Genomic DNA, 17,123 nt, shown 5'->3' on the forward strand with positions numbered 1-17,123 from the left:
TCCCGTCTCTCCTGGCTTCTGCTCTTTCACTATGGGGTGCTGCTCCTCTCCATGTTACGGGCCACCTCTGAGCATGTCCCGTAATGCACAGTACCACAGTGCACCCAATTCAAAGGAGAGGAAACGGTGGCAGGGTTCAGTCGTGCAGACTAGGGGCCCTGCACCACAACACCTCCCACCTCCCCTGCTGTCTCCACATTCTAGCTTGTGGGCCCTTCCATGGATCACTAGACCCCTGCTTTGTTAGCTTATGGGTCCCCATCTGGCCTGGGCATGAATCCAACCTTAATCCATTGCTCTGCCAGTGCTCTCACACATGTACGGAGGAAGTCATACCGACACAGTCATTCAGAGAAATAGATGCTCCCCCAACACACACACACACCCACACCATTTTCAGACACTCAGCATGGTTTGGGACCAGGTAGGCAGAATATGAACAACTGCAAACCAGAAAGCTATTTCCTGCCTCATTCTGAGCCTGTATTTGAGAGTTTGGGGCTCTTGAGTAGTTGCAGACCTGCTCACATGTGGCCCACCATGCGCCCATCTTCACAGAGGCAGCAGGGACTGGCCCTCATTCGGCCTATGTTCCAGGGCTTCTTCTCCCAGGGCATGTTAGCATCTCCACAAGCTTTTCTGAAACTTGCAGGGCCACCCAAAGGGCTGCAATTAATGATCTCAATGAAGATATAACCCCCAGGGAAGAGCATTCAAAGGACCATTTTTGAATACCCACACACCACATTATGGGCTTCAGAACAGGGATGGTCCTTCGGCTAAATCAGCCAGCAAAATCCAGTCTCATTTTAGGCCAAGTCAGAGCAAAGCGATGGCCTGAGTTGGAAAGCCAGCAGCAATGACCTAAGCATCATTGTAGAACATGGTAGTGAACCCTGGGGCGACCAGAACCAAGAACACCTGCAACCGGCAGGGACACCTCTTCTTCTTTCCCCAGGGAGCTCTGTGTGTATTCTGTCATAGCTCCACTGGAGCCAAAGGAGCCATGACCATTTACACAAGCCAAGGAACCACTCCTCAAACTTTAGGCTTCACCCTCTTCTACAAATCTATGGAAGTGTATGGCAGACAGAACTCAGTCTGAGCTGCACCCACATGCTACAGGGAAGCTTCTCCACAGGGGGAGTGGGGGGAATCAATCTCATTCTGAGTTTTGATACATTTCCAATAAGAAGAAAAAAAAAGAGGGGTGGGGAGGAGAGACAGAAGAGACGAGAAATACAGATCTTTCAGGACAGTTTATATTTGATTCCCACCTATACAGCATTATCAAGAGCACTGGCACAACAGACTTAAATAACCAGCTCGTGAAAATGGTTAGCAAAGAAACAGTTGTCTGTCAGATCACAGTATCAATGCAGGGTACAACCAAGTAATACAAAAAATATAAAAACAACCACTCTCTACCTCTCTCCCCAGGAAGAGGGAAGAGGAAATCGCAATCTCTCTGCAGATCTGAATGTTAACCCACTAATCAAAGTACAGCTTAAATTCAAATACCATTAACCGAACAGGAAGGACTCTGGAAATTTGGACACCTCATAATCCCCACCCCATATAACAGGAAAAAAATACCAGATAAACAATAAGAAGTGGATGAACAGATTTTTAACACACACAAAAAAAGTAAGGAAACTAATTGGAATCTAAGATTGTTCCACAAGACAAACCTAGGCATATCTTATGATTAGATACTACATGATTAATCAGTGCTCAAAAACAAGTATCCATGTCAAAATATACTTGAGATCGTGATGACACTTGATAATACTGTCTGGCACCCATGGAGAGAAATGCAACCCATCACAGCTACACCAAATTTCCCTAGTGCAATAAAGCATTTCAAGCAGGGCCAGAATGATATCCAAATCCAGAGCCACTCATTCTCCATTTACATGCACTTCCAGAGGGCCCCTTGCAGTAGTATGAGCACACACAAACAATAATGGTAGGTAGTGCTCTCCATAGAAGTTAACTTATCAACCATATTGCTCTTAAAACAGCCAAATAACCCCTCCAGAAATTATAAAATACTTGCAGTCTCCAATAGAGGAAAGCTTGCAGCCCATATCAAATTCTATGTTTAAATATCCCGACCCTCTAATTTAAAGGTATCGATTAGAACAACCTCCCAATGGTAATTAGCAAAGTTACTAGAGGAGGAGCACCTGTATATTAACAGATGATAAAAAGCAGGGAGAGATTCCTAGTTTGACAGCTAAAGGTGCTTTCTTCTGTTTAACGACAGGGGGAAAAAAAAAAAAAGTGTGTTTCCAGATGCTGGAAATATGCCTCTGAGCCAGTGATGATTGTATTTACCGTTTTCCCTGACCATGTGATTATTCTTATGAGGTAACACTACGTCCTAAGAGACTGCCATAAAGTATCCCCAAATCTCTTTTCCTAACCCCTGAGGCCACAGTCAGGATCAGGGCCCCTTTGTGCTAGGTGCTGTGCACCAGATAGTCCTTGTCCCAAAGACCTTAACATCTAAGACAACAAATAGCCAGCAGCAGGAGGACCAGGATACAATCTACAGCAAACTGGCCATGGGGATGGGAGGCGCTAAGCTTGTTAGGTAACTCCTTTCTACAAAACAGAGGGATTTATCAGCTACACACAGCAGTGCCTTTACCAAATCCTGGGTTGGTCAATTCCTTATCCATCTCCCAGGAGACGTGAGTATTGAGAACGATCTGAAGGAGGGGGCTATGGCCTTACTGCCCTATGGAAAGCCAGGCTGTTCCATGAACAAGGGAATATGCGAAGAAGCAGACAGTGGCCAGCCAAGTCTAGAATCACTGGTGGACTAGAAGATGCCAGGGGCAGGCAATGGGATAAGGGACAAGACTGAATAAGTAGGGAGGGGAAGAAACGTGAAGGGCCTTGAAGAGCCTAACAAGAAGCTCAACCTTTACATGGTGAAAACTAGAAACCATGGGGGGATTCAGAGGGAGAGGTGATGTGGTCAGATTTGGAGAGAGGAGGATCTTAGCAACTGCCTTTTGACTTGATGTATTAGGCATGGTATTTGCTAGTACATAGCTATAGAGGGAAACTCTCTTAGCAGAGAGACAGTTTATACCATTAAAAGATTGCTTTTGCCAGGACAGCTTTTATACAGGTTCCCTGAACAAAATAAGCTATACCAGCAAAAGCACTTTTTACAACTAGGGCTTTGGCTAGTATAAAAATGTCATAAAAAAAAAATCACGCCTCATAGACATCCCTATCCATCAGAAGTCTGACATGTTGGCCTAGCTTTAGGTGGGCTGAGAGTTTTCAATGGGAGGATGAAAGATAAAGAGGCCCAGTCTGTCACTGCCTTATCCCTCGTATCAACACTTGCAGCGGGAGCACAATACAGGTTATGACTGGAGCAGAAAATTGGTCTTGTGGAAGGACACAGGACTTAGGAGACCTAGGTTCTATTCCAAGCAGAGTCCAAGGAGAGGGACTTATGGCAATGGTTTACCCAGTGTGTCCGATGAGTTGGGGATGAGGCGGTGGGGGGGCCAAGGGTTGGCCTTTGGGGATAGGAGAGAGAGATGAACAGAAACATATGTATTGTGATGGGAAGGAGAAGTTGCGGAGGAAAAACAAGCAGCCACTCATAAAAGGAAAGCATAATATCTACATTGGGATCTGAGTAGAATTTTGCCCTAGGTAATCACAAACAAATCCGCAGAAAACAACACTGCCTTATGAATCACCCCCACCCCCACGGCACAACAGCAGTAATCTTAGAAATGGCAGGCAGAAATCATCCCAAGCCCCACAGAAAACACAAAGCAGACTAGACGATGCTGCAGGAAATATACAGTGACTCCAATCAAGTTAGCAAAAGTAGTTCCTGCTCTGGAGAAGCAAACTGGGTTCTGGGGACTTAGCACAATTATTTTGTGCGGCTTCTTGCACTGCAATCATCTGCAGGGAATTTTCTCTCAATTTGAGACTGGAAAGAGCATTCTTGGGTATTAACAACATGCTTACTACAAAACCCACCACTGCACAAAGTGTCATTATTCCGGGGTTTAAAGGAGGGGAATATCATGACACTGATATTGGGCACAGAGCAGCTCACTGAGCAAATCACTTCAGCTCTCTATGCCTGTTTCCTCCCTCACCCTCCATCTGCCTGTGTCTTTCGACTGGAAGCTATGTAGCTAAGATTTTCTTGCTATGTGTATGTAATGTGCCGGGCAAAGTAGAGCCTTGATTTCAGCTAAGGCCTCTAGGCACTACTGTAATACAAATAAATAAGAAAATGGAGCAAGTTTCCCCCATTGATGGCTGGAAGCATGTATTCCTGGACGTTGATAAACTATTTACTGTGACAGATCTAAAGTGTTACCCAAATGCTTTATACAAGAATCTTGGAGATCCCAGGGTGAGAGGTTAAGCTGGACTTTGATTCTTTTTATTTGGTTTTCCTCAACAATCCCTAAATAGCATGGCTTCAACCTCATGCTTTTTTTCCTGGACTTTCCACAGGATCTTTAGATCTTAATTTTCCAAAAATGTAAACTGCACGGAAGGGCGGGGCGGATAGCTCAGTGGTTTGAGCATTGGCCTGCTAAACCCAGGGTTGTGAGTTCAATCCTTGAGGGGGCCATTTAGGGAACTGGGGTAAAAAACTGTCTGGGGATTGGTCCTGCTTTGAGCAGGGGGTTAGACTAGATGACCTCCTGAGGTCCCTTCCAACTCTGATATTCTATGATCCTTGTAGATCTTAAGGCTGAGTATATCATAAGAATTCCTTAGGTGGTTCTTGCTTTTTTATTTATTTATTTATTAATATACACATGGTGTGCCTCCCACGTCAATTGCTGTATTGATCCTTAAACATTAGCAAAAAATTAAAGCAAAAGACATTGAAAAGACTGAACCAGGGGTGTGCGGAGGGGGAGGGGAAGGGGGAAGAGGAGAGGTTGGATCTGCAGCATAAGCCCCACCATACCAAATGCTGAAACTTTTAATACTTTTTAGCCCAGTTCTCCCTTAAGCTACGTACACACAACTGCCATTGACAACAGTGGAAGATACACATGTGAGATATGAATGATGGTGTGGCGAGTTTGGGATGGGTGCAGTATGCATGAGTGGCAGAGCCATGAATAAAATTATGTAGTTCATTCTGAGCACCGCTGAAACCTCCAGTGCCCCCACTATCCCATATATGCTGTATGTGACAGAGAAACTGTTTTCAGACTGGTTGAGAGCGTTCATTAAATGTTAGTGGGACCATTTTTTGGTATCTCCCATCCGGAAAGCAAGGTGCTTGTTACCATGAAACCAAATGCAAAGAGCTCAGAGGCAAAAAAATATAAATAATACATTTTAAACTGCTAAAATACCTCAAATAGCATTTCTACGCATAAAAATGTCATGAGCGTGTAATCAGGTCTCCCAGGGCCCTCTAGGGCTAGGAATGAGTGCTGGACCACGACAAATCAACAGGACTGCCCTTGCTAAATGGGAAATGCTACTGTTTGTAACCATGGGCAGTGACATGATCAACTTTAAAACTGTGATGTATTTATGTAGACAAAGACAATCACTGATGCAGGAGAGAATCAGGACTATCCTTGGTCTGAGCCCAGTGGTTTTTTTGGGGTGGGGATTCTGTATGAGGAAGGAGAGAAGGGGAGTAGAAAGATGCATTAGTGTGGCAGGTAGATTTAAAAACAGCAGCTGTTTGGGATGTTCTAACAAGCCCTGGGGAAATGCAATGCAATGGTTGGCAGAGGGCAGGTGAGAGTTGAAGGGACATGATCCATTTATATTACATGGCGCAGTGATTTATCACACTGATATTACCCTGTAACCAGGTGGTCACTCCCTTCAATGGCCTGAGAACAGCCACCCCTATTCTGGAGAGGTGGCCAGCAGGGAGGCGCTAGGAATCAGCTAACCCAGCTGGGCAGCAGCCAGTGACTGGGTCTGAGTCCCAGCTGGAAAATATAAATGGGGGCCCAGCTCCATGAGGGAGCCTGGGGCAGGAGAGGCCTGAAAGTACACTCTCTGTGGCCTTCTGCAAATCCCCTTCGGCTGGAGGAGGACTCTAGCTACCAGAGGGCTTTACAATCGAAGGCCTTGTCTACACTACAGAGTTTTGTCGATAAAAGTTATGCAGATTTAAAGTGCTTTAATTAAACCGCTGTTGCATGTCCACAGTAGCTCCTTGTATCGGCAGAGTGCATCCACACTAGCAGCTCTTGCATCGACACAGAGCAGTGCTCTGTGGGTAGTTATCCCATTGTGCAACTGGCTGCAGGGTGCTTTGGGAAGGGTTTGCTGTGTCTCATGGGGCAGGTACAGTGTCACTTGATGCAAGTTTCTCAATCCCATCCTACTAGATTCCATGGGCATCCTACTAGATTGCCAGCTACTTTTCAACAGAAGTGTGGGGGAGGAAGCGGGGAGTGTGTGTGACAGGGAGACTGTGTGTGTGTGGTGCATGGGGTGGGGGGGGGAGTGTATAGGTGAGAGAGACAGTATGTGTTGGGGCGTGTGTTGGGGGAGAGTGTCTCGACATGCTGTCTATTTAAGTTCAGACAGCCGCCTTAGCAACCAATCCTGAGATGGGGGAGAGGGGGACATCCACATCAGCCCCCCAGTTCTGCACAGCAGTCTCCCTCCCCTCCCCCCCCCAGCAGCAGCAGCCCACTCTGCCTACCTGCCGCTGTGTGCCCAGGAGAGAAGGATTCCACATTAATGGTTCTCTGCTTCCCTCAGAGTTCTCCCACAGCCTCGTCATTTCACATAATGTTCGATCAGTGCAAGTTCCGCTTGCTGTGCAACCTCTATTGCCATTCAAGTCCTGAATTCAGCCCCCAAACACAACCACAGCACACAAAAAGAGGCAAAGAGTGCATCGATATAGCTGAAATGTAAAAAGTTCTTTCCTCTTGTCCTCAGTTTTGCTAAAGCAGCAAAACATGGGGCACACTGCATCTTATGGCCACTGGCACGCCTATACTTGAAGCTGTGAGTAGGAGCTCTGTAACCCACCTGAAACTTTACAACCTTTATTTCAGTGTGGTGAGCACCATTTGCCATATGTTTCTATTGCCCTTGTGGAATCCCGAAGGAGCCTGGTGATGGCCAATGTCACAGCTCTAAATTCTGCTGGCTGACCAATGCCCCAGGGATAAAGTGCCTGCCTTGACAGGAGTTCAAATCCTGTTCAAGTGTTTAATAATGGAGGTTGGACTGAAACATCACATTGCTTCGCTCAGCCAGATCTTGCTTTTGCTCAGTGACCTAAAACAGAGTACATTAGTTCTGTGCTAATGGCCTCACCATACATTTCACAAAGATGCATGTGGAGGTTTGTTGCTAATCCGGAGGAGTCTGGTCACTGCAAACTGAAAGCCAGGGGAGAAACAGAGATTTTCTCTCTCACTTAATAAAAAGAGAGAGAAAATTATATGTCCCCAAGGAATCCAGTGGCAGAGGCTTCCCAATGGGGGGTAATGTGAGGGCAACAACATTCTGAGGAAGTGTCAGAAGCAGCCTAAAAGTGGGACATTCAGGTACCAGACTAGAAATGCCAACTTCACCAAGCAACCACGTGAAACAAAGTTCACACCTGTTCTAAACCTGTATCTGATGTGCCAGACTCAGCAATGCTCATCTAAAACTTGTCTCTTTTAGAAGAAGGGGACATGGGAGGGACACCCCAAAGCTGACAGGATATTTAGATAGTAAAGAGGACAGCGCTGAAGTTGAGCTATCACAATAGGGGACTGAACGATAAACAGTCAATTACCAGGATCCAGGAACAGACCCTCTACGCATTCCCATCTCCAGCTCAGATCAGAAATGGGCAAAGATGGCCAATCCAGTGGCTAAAAGTACAAACCACACTAAGGAAGCTGCAGTAGGAGACAGTTTAAAGGACCACATCTGTTAGGTCACTGCCACCCGCTCCCTGGTATGGAGAGGCAGGCAGAGCAACAATGGAACCCATCTTTAGGCAGGTGGATCTGATAAAGCCAAAGTTCGGGTCGCAACCCAGTAATGGGTAGCAGCATGTCATGCTGGATCGCTCTGGTCAGCACCGCTGACCAGGATGTTAAAAGTCCCGTCAGCGATGCTGCCCAGCTAAGGGAGGCTAGTGGCTACCTTCTCCAACACCGCGCTACGCCCCGGAAGCGGCCAGAAACAGGTTCGGCTTCTAGGCGGGGGGCCACAGGGCTCCGCATGCTGCTCCCCCCCCCCCCCCCGGGGTGTGTGTGTGTGTGTGTGCCTGTGGGTGAGGTGTGTGCCTCCGCCTAGGAGCTGGACCTGGTGCTGGGCCGCTTCCGGGGCGCAGCGCGGTCAACAGTGCCAGGACAGGTGGGAAGCCTGTCTCTGCACCCCAGCTGTGCTGCTGACCGGGAGCCGCCGGAGGCAAGTCCGCACCCCAATGCCATGCCCCAATCCCCTGCCCCAGCCCTGAGCTCCCCCAAACCTGGAACCCCTTCCTGCAGCCCAAACCCCTCATCCCCGGCCCCACCCCAGAGCCTGCACCCCCAGCCTAGACCGCTGACCCTCTCCCACATCCCAACCCCCTGCCCCAGCCCAGAGCCTCCTCCCATACCCTGAACCACTCATTCCTCGCCCCACCCCGCAGCCCTCACCCCTGCACCTCAACCCTCTGCCCCAGACCTGAGCCCCTCCAACACTCCAAACCCCTCATCCCCAGCTCCACTGGGTCGCGGGCATCAACAATTTTCTTCAACTGGGTCCCCAGAAAAAAAGTTTGAAAACCACTGATCTAGGAGACAGAGGAGTATGGGACGAGAAGGCACCAGCTGCTGGTCAATCAATATAGCAGCACTGAGGTGATCCAATACAAAGCCTCCACTAAGACCAAGATGAGGATGGTATGCGAAGGGAAGATAGGTTAAATCTTTCACGTCAGAAGCCTCTGAAATGGTGCAACTGCGTGGCAATCAGATGTGCCAACCCAGCTCTGAGGGCAGGACACAGATGGATGGCAATGTAGCCTCACTCAGCCAGCCTGTTAGCTGAAGAGAAGAACCACTGCAGTAATGGACACCGCTGGAAGACAGAGAGAGAAGCCACAAAACCCCTAGTATGGAGAAGAATGTTCACACCCAGATAACGTGGGAGAGGAAGAGGTCTGCCCCTAGCCAGAGTGCCTCCAACCACAGCATCAAGGAAGAAGTGATCTGGGTTGGTCAATGGAAAGGCTTCCATGATATTTAGCATTAGACCCACACAAGTAAAATACATTACCAAGCAAAAATATTTGTTTCTCTCTCTCTTTAGCAAGTTTTAGAACTCATGGAAGTAAGGAACAAAGCACCAGCTAGAGCCAGACAACCTTTGGGAAAGGGCTGTGAAGGCTCCAACAGCTCTCTGAATGCCCCTCAATCTTGCTTTAGAGCACCCACTGTCATCTCAGTCCTGCCCCTCCTGTGCACTGCTCTGCTGTTCCCCTCAGTTCTGACCCTTCCCCTCTACTGGACTGCTAAGCTTCCTTCACAGCTAGAAGAATGCACCTTAGCTTTGTTTCTGTTGCAGAGAAAGGAGCATGCTGGTGTTTGGGAGGAGGAGGAGGAGGGAGTTCACATGTGGCCATTTGATTACAGTCCCCAGATATGACACAGTGGCAGAAAGGAGGCTACCCGTTTTCTGTGCATACAGAGCAGTCTGTTTAAGAGAACAGAAATGCCCCTCCTGCACATTCCAGGAGCTTCATTCTCTGCCTTCCCAACAAGCTCATTTGAACTTTAGGGGTTATAATTATTCTGTAGGGCTGATGAACCCTCCATAGTTCTCAAAGGTGAATCCAGTTTTATTCTTTTCAGGGAGAAAGGTACCCAACACCTCAGGGGAACTGCTCAGCATGTACACTCCATGAAGGAGTAAAATCTCTTCCAAATATATGTCTCCTCCCTACCACAATGCCTCCAAGTAAAAGGCTGCATGTCAAAGACTACACAGGTCCCACTTCTGCAAGGGTTTGCCCTAGAGTAATAATATTCACCCACCCTCCCCCAGGGAGCCAGGGTGATAGTAAAAGGTCTCTGAGGACAGCATGATTTCACGAGCCTGAAAGATTCCAATAAGACACGCAGTTGCGTGATCTGCTTCTTTTTCAGCTTTTCCTTTGAGCTGCTGGGAGACGCTGAAGCAGAGCCTGCTGTTCCTAAGTCCACAGCTTTACAGGACCAGCCCTGCCTCCTCCCTGTTTTGCCATGATGTTTTACACCGCAACCAGTGAGAGACTCCTCAGGCTAGTAATCAGCCTCCTTGCATCACTGAACAAGAAGAGCTGGTGCAGAGACATGTGTCTGGTAACAGAAGCAAGAGCATGTGTTCAGACAGGGAGATTCCCCCGTGGAGATGTTTCATCAGCATGCGCTCTAGAGCAGTGGTCTCCAAACTTTTTTGATCGCGCACTCCTATCAGTAAAAAATTTTACCGCAGGGCCGGCTTTACTATTTTTGCCACCCCAAGCAAAAAAAAAAAAAAAAACCGCCTGAACTGCCGAAGTGGTGCTGCTCCGGTGGTGCTCCTCCTGCCATGCACCCTGAAGGATCCTCTTGTGCACCCCACTTTGGAGACCACTGCTCTAGAGAAAAGACTTACTCATTTCATGGTCTTTTTGGCTGGGGGGGAAAGAAGCCTAGTCTTTCACTCAAATCTCATCGGGGAGGACACCCCCAGCCACAGCAATGTTGCATTACACCAGAGCACCTACTACAGCAACACCAAAAATAAACATATCTCCACTCCTCACCAGCCTGCTCTGGGTAATTGCGCCTCGGCTGTGGAGCCTTCCAGAGGCCAAGCCTCACCACTACCTCAGTAAGGCTCAGTCAGTAGACGAGAACAGGATAATTATTGCCTTAGCATGCATGGCATAAAACCCCCAGCAGGAGGAGAATAAAAAACAGTCACAGGGTAAAACAAGGAGAGAAACTGTTCCAGTTACAGAGCAGCATCAGAACATAGCAGCCATACTGGATCAGACCAATGGTCCATCTAGCCCAGTGTCCTGTCTGCTGACAGCAGCTGATGCCTGGTGCCCCAGAGGGAATGAACAGAACAGGCAATTATTTAGTGATCCATCCTGTCATCCAAATCCCAGTTTCTGGTAATCAGAGGCTGAGGACACCCAGAGTATGGGGTTTTATCCCTGCTCATCCTGGCTAGCAGCCATTGATGGGTCTTTCCTCCAGGAACTTTATCTAGTTCTTTTTTGAACCGCATTTTAGTTTTGGCCTTCACAACATCCCCTGACAAGGAGTTCCACAAGTTGTCTGTGCGTTGTGTGAAGTAGTACTTCCTTTTGTTTGTTTTAAACCTGCTGTCTATTTATTTCATTAGGTAGGTTCTTGTGTTATGTGAAGGAGTAAATAACACTTCCTTATTTATGCTCTCCATATCAGTCAAGATTTTATAGACCTTTGTCATACCCCCCCCTTAGTCGTCTCTTCTCCAAGCTGAAAAGTTCCAGTCTTATTAATCTCACCTCATTTGGAAGCTGTTCCATATCCTTAATAATTTTTGATGCCCTTCTCTGCACCTTTTCCAATTCTAAGGTATCTTTTTTGAGATGGGGTGACCAGAACTGCATGCAGTATTCAAGGTGTGGGCGTACCATGGATTTATATAAAACTGTTACCTACCTTCCATAACTGTTGTTCTTCTAAATGTGTTACTTGTGTCTATTCCATTCTAGGTGTGTGCGCGCCCACACACGTGCGGCTCGAGATTTTTGCCTTAGCGGTATCCATAGGGTCGGCAATGGCACCCTTTTGAGTGCCGCGCTCATGCATTGGTGTATCAGGCACCGCCAGCCCTATGCCGCCCCAGTTCCTTCTTGCCAGCAACTCCGACAGAGGGGCAGGAGGACGGGTAATGGAATGGACATGAGCAACACATCTCGAAGAACGACAGTTACACAAGGTAGGTAACCATTTCCTTATTCAAGTACTTGCTCATGTTGATTCCATTCTAGGTGACTCACAAGCAGTATCTCTGTGGCAGGCTCAGAGTTCACGGTCATGCGGCTTGCAACACTGCTCCGCCAAAGCCAGCATCGTCTTGGGCTTGCTGGGTGAGCGCACAATGAAACGTAAACATGTGGATAGACAACCAGGTAGCAGTCCTGCAGATATCCTGAATTGGCACCTGGGCCAGGAAGGCTGCCGACGAAGCCTGAGCCCTAGTTGAGTGGGCAGTCATGGTCGCCGGTGGAGGTACCTTTGCCAGGTCATAGCAGTAACAGATGTAAGCCATGATCCAGGACAATTGTGTTGACTTACGAAATGGCTTGGCGCTGTCTATGTAGAAGGCAAGCGCCCTCCGGATGTACAGGGCATGCAATTTGCGCTCCTCTTCTGATTTATGAGGCTTCAGAAGACAGGTAAATAATATGTCTTCGCCGGTATGAAACTGTGAAACCAGCTTGGGCAGGAACACTGGATGCAGCTACAGCTGGACCTTGTCCTTGTAGAACACTGTATAGGGTGGCTTTGAAGTAAGCGTCCTGATCTCAGAGACCCTACGGGCAGACATTATTGCGACCAGGAAAGAAACTTTCTGGGAGAGGAGGAGAAGGGAGCAGGAAGCTAGAGGCTCGAAGGGAGGCTCAATGAACCATGACAGCACGAGATTCAGGTCCCAGGGAGGGACGGGATCCCTGACATGTAGGTAGAGATGCTCCAGAACTTTCAAAAACAGGACCGTCATGTCATGAGCGAAGACCGACCTGCCCTGGAGCAGAGAGTGGAAGGCCGAAATAGCGGCCAAGTGGACTTTGATTGAAGACAGGGCCAACCCTTGGAGCTTGAGGTGCAGAAGATAGTCCAGGGTCACCTGCAGTGAGGCCAACTCAGCCCAGATACCCCGGTCCGAGGCCCAGCATGTGAACCTCTTCCACTTGGCCAAGTAGGTTGCTCTAGTGGAAGGCTTTCTGCTACCCAATAAGACCTGTTGGACCCGGGCCGAGCATTCCGTTCTTCTGCATTTAGCCATGCAGAAGCCATGCTGTCAAGTGCAGCGCTGCCCGGTTCAGATGCAGAAGACTGCTATGGTTCTGGGACAGCAGGTTCGGCCAGAGAGGCAGCTGCAGCGGGGCGAGCACTGAAGGTCCATCAGCGTGCTGAACCAGTGCTGCAAAGGCTACACAGGAGCTATCAGGATAATCTTTGCCCTGTCCTGTTTGTTCTTCATGAGGACTCTGTGGATAAGCGGCACTGGCGGGAAGGCGGACATTAGAATCCCCAACCACGGGAGCAGAAAGGCATTTGACAGGGAGTCCCTGTGCAATCCCCAGAATGAGCAGAACATGTGGCATTTCCTGTTCTGATGAGATGCGAACAGGTCCACCTGAGGAGTCCCCCACCTCTGGAAGATAATACCGACCGCCTCTGGGTGGAGCAAGTAATTGTGACGAGACGAGAAGGTCCTGCTGAGGCGATCTGCTACCACATTCTTGGCCCTAGGCAGATGCGCGGCCTCCAGATGGATGGCATGCTGCACACAGAAGCCCCAAAGGTGGAGAGCTTCTTGGTAAAGGGTCGACAACCTGGCTCCACCCTGCCTGTTGATGTAATACATCACTGCAGCATTGTCTGTCAGAACCTGCACTACCTTGCCTTTCATGTAGGGCAGGAAAGCCTGGCAGGCCAGGCGAACCGCTTTGAGCTCCCCAATTGTCCCGCGACCAGCGGCCTTGCGTGCTGAACTCCCAGTGGGCTCCCCAGCCCAGGTCCAAGGCATTGGAAACCAGGGTCAGCAATGAGGATGGGGCTGTGAAGGGAACTCCCTCCAAAACCGATTCGGGGCTCAACCACCAATCCGGGGACTATTGGATGTGAACTGGCACCCTGATCACCTGATTTAGATTGTATCTGTTGGGGATGTAGACTGATGCCAACCATGCTTGCAGTGGCCTGAGATGGAGCTGGGAATGCTGGACTACGTATGTACATGCAGCCTAACAACTGCAGGCAGGTGTAAGCAGTGGTGAGTGGGTAGTTTTTCCACATGGGATATCAGGTCCGACATGGCCTGGAAACGTGCCTCTGGAAGGAAGGCTCTGGCTCACGTGGAGTCGAGAACCGCTCCAATGAACTCTATTCATTGCTCCGGCCTTAAGGTCGATTTCTTTTAGTTTATCGTCAACAGGCCCAGATCGCGGCAGGTGGAACGAACCAGTTCAAGGCTCCTTTGCACCTGTCTCTGAGATCTGCCTTTGATGAGCCAATCGTCGAGATATGGATAGACCTGAACCCCTCGACGCCTGAGGTAAGCGGCCACTGGTGCCAAACCTTTTGTAAACATCCTCGGGGCAGACAAGAGACCAAAGGGCAGCACTGGGAACTGGAAATGGCGCCCACCCACCACAAAACGGAGGAATCATCTGCGACCTTGGAAGATGGATATATGGAAATAAAGTGTCCTTCAGACTGAGGGCGGCGTACCAGTCTCCCAGATCCAGAGAGGGGATGATGGAGACCAGGGAGATCATGCGGAACTTCAACTTTTTGAGAGACTTGCTGAGGCGCTGCAGGTCCAGAATGGGTCTTAGACCCCTTTTCACTTTCAGGATTAGGAAATAATGGGAGTAGAACCCTTTTCCCCTCCTGTCGCAGAGGACCTCCTCCACTGCCCCCAGCTGCATGAGGTTCTCGACCTCTTGAACGAGGAGTTGCTCGTGAGAAGGGTCCGAGCAGAGGGACAGGGAAGGGGGGTAGGGGAGCAGCCGAGAATTACAGGGTGTAGCCCTGAGATACAATCTCTAGCACACAACAGTCCAAGGTGACCCACAACCAGGCCGAACGGTAGGGATGAAGACTGGGGCGTCACCTTTGAGTGCACCCTCAAAACAAACGCTTCTGGCTCTCGTGAAGCTTCGACAGGCCGGGTTGTGCAAGTGAGTGGGAGGAAAGAGGGCGGCGATGACTAAAACTCGTGTCTCTATTCCTTCTCCTTGCAGGCCCCTGTCGAGGCTGCCAAGGCCTTGGTGGCAGAGGTGGCTGGAACTGTTTCCTCGCCGACTGCAGCGTATGCAGACCCAGAGAGTGAAGGGTGGCCTGAGTGTCCTTCACTCCGTGTAGCCTCATGTCAGTCTGCTCTGCAAAGAGTCCAGTCCCATCAAAGGGAAGTTCCTGCATCGAGGTCTGCATTTCCCGGGACAGGCCAGTGGTCTGAAGCCAGGAGCTGTGCAGCATGACCACAGCCAATATGATCACCCTAGCTGTCGAATCGGCCGTATCCCACGTCATCTGGAGGGAGCACCTTGCAGTGTCGTACCCTCCTCCACCAGGGCCCCGAATTTCTGGGCCGAGTCCTGGGGCAGCGAGTCCTTGAACTTACAGAGGAGTCCCATAAGTTGAACTGGTACCTCCCCAAGAGAGCCTGGTGGTTAGCCACCCAGAACTGAAGGCTGGCCGTTGAATAAATCTTTCTCCCAAAAAGTTCCAGCCTCTTGGCCTCTTTATTCTTGGGGGATGAACTGGTTTGCCCTCATCTGTCCTTCTCATTGGCTGCCAAGATGACCAGCAAGGTCCAGAGGAGGGTGGGTATACAAATATTAGAATCCCTTGGCCGGGACAAAATACTTTTTTTCCTGCCCTCTTGGAAGTGGGAGGGATGGAAGGAGGAGTTTGCTAAAGGGCTTTTGCTATTTTTAGGACCCCATCCTGTACTGGTAACACAACATGGGTGGGACTAGAGGTCAAGAGCACATTGAACAGGTTGTTCGCCTTTTCGGCCATCTCCTCCACTTCCAAGCCCAAGTTCATAGCCACCCTACGAAACAGGGCCTGATGTTCTTTAAAATCGTCCGACGGGCTGGCACGGGAGGGGCCCGCCACAGCCTCATCTGGGGACAACGACGACAACTGGGTCACCAGGGGACGGGAAGAGGGTTTTGGGGTGGGTGCTTGCTCTTCTCCCCCAGCCTCCAAGTGCGTCTTGAGCACCGAGCTCAGTGCCGCTGGTTGCTGCTCTGAGGCAGTGGCCAAGGAATGGACTGACTGAGGCATCAGCATCACAGGCATGCCCCACATGCCCCAGTAGGGCCATTGCATCAGCCACTGGCCTCGCTGCCCTGACAGCATCATGGAGGTTGAAGCAGCCTCAGGTACCCATCACGCCGATGCTGTCGTGGTGAAGGGTTGAATTCCCTTTCTGAACCAGAGGAATCAGATTCCAGTGACCACGGAGGGGACATCGAAGCTTGTCTCTCACGGCTAACCGTGGCCGCAGGAGACCGGTGCCTCGAGTAGGTGGATCGGGGACAGGGGGATTGTTACTGCAACGCAGACCGCTCCCATGGTCTAGGAGACTGGGATCTGCGCCGAGGAGACAGCCGGCGGGAGGATGATTGGTGCCCACAATACTGTGACCGTGCCTTCCTCTAGATGACCCGCATTAAGAAGTTGGAGATGGTGAGTGCGGTGTCTGTGATCTAGGACATCCTGCAGAAGACGGAGACTTTGAGCATGCAGACGGAGAGCGCTGTCTCGTCTCTGGAAACCGGCGTCATTCGCCTGTACTCTGGGTGGTCTTTACGGCTGGCTTGCCCTCACCAGAAGCCTTTGCTTGTGACCTGCGACACATGCGGTGCTGGTAGAGGCCTCTGCTCTTTGGGCGCTGGGAGAGCCTGGCATGGGCCGTCCCCATGTGGCTCCGTTGTGGGCTGCTGGCCCAAACTGGGTCCTTTGCCCTTCTTGCTCAGTGCTGGTCTGTCGCCCTTCTTTGACCTCCTCTTAGGCATTGGGGCCGCGGGTGTGCTGTGTACCGAGGTGCTCAGGGCAGCGTCTAGCCAGGAAGGCTCAGACGCCGGACAGACAGCAGCCTCCATGAGAAAGACGTCTCACTCTTTCTGAATTCTGGGACGAAAGTTCTTACAGATGCAACACTTCTCCTTCAAGTGCGATTCCCCCAAGCATTTGAGGCAGCTGCTATGGGGGTCACTAATAGGCATAGGCCTGTTGCAGTCAGAGCAGGGCTTAAAACCAGGAGACGGGAGCATGCCTACTTAACAGCTACTTACTAACTACCTACTGTAAACAAACTATTTACAAGGCCAAAGGCTCAAGCACTTGTGAGGCAAGGGAGAGGCG

At 49.8% G+C, this 17,123-nt stretch overlaps 1 protein-coding gene across 50 annotated transcripts in view; it reads right to left on the reverse strand.

Annotated features, from left to right (window-relative positions):
- CAMK2G (calcium/calmodulin dependent protein kinase II gamma) overlaps positions 1-17,123 on the reverse strand; it is a 164,769-nt gene that overhangs the window by 23,098 nt on the left and 124,548 nt on the right. For 9 of the 50 annotated variants that reach the window (XM_042850156.2, XM_008171377.4, XM_005285555.5 and 6 more), the window contains one exon: positions 6,701-6,844. The exons of the other annotated variants lie outside the window; for them this stretch is intronic. In XM_042850156.2, the coding sequence (XP_042706090.1) occupies positions 6,701-6,844 (144 nt within the window). The remainder of the gene's footprint in view (positions 1-6,700; positions 6,845-17,123) is intronic. 50 annotated transcript variants of the gene reach the window in all.

This window comes from Chrysemys picta, chromosome 7 (assembly GCF_011386835.1).
Source record: "Chrysemys picta bellii isolate R12L10 chromosome 7, ASM1138683v2, whole genome shotgun sequence".
Taxonomy (NCBI): Eukaryota; Metazoa; Chordata; order Testudines; family Emydidae; genus Chrysemys; species Chrysemys picta.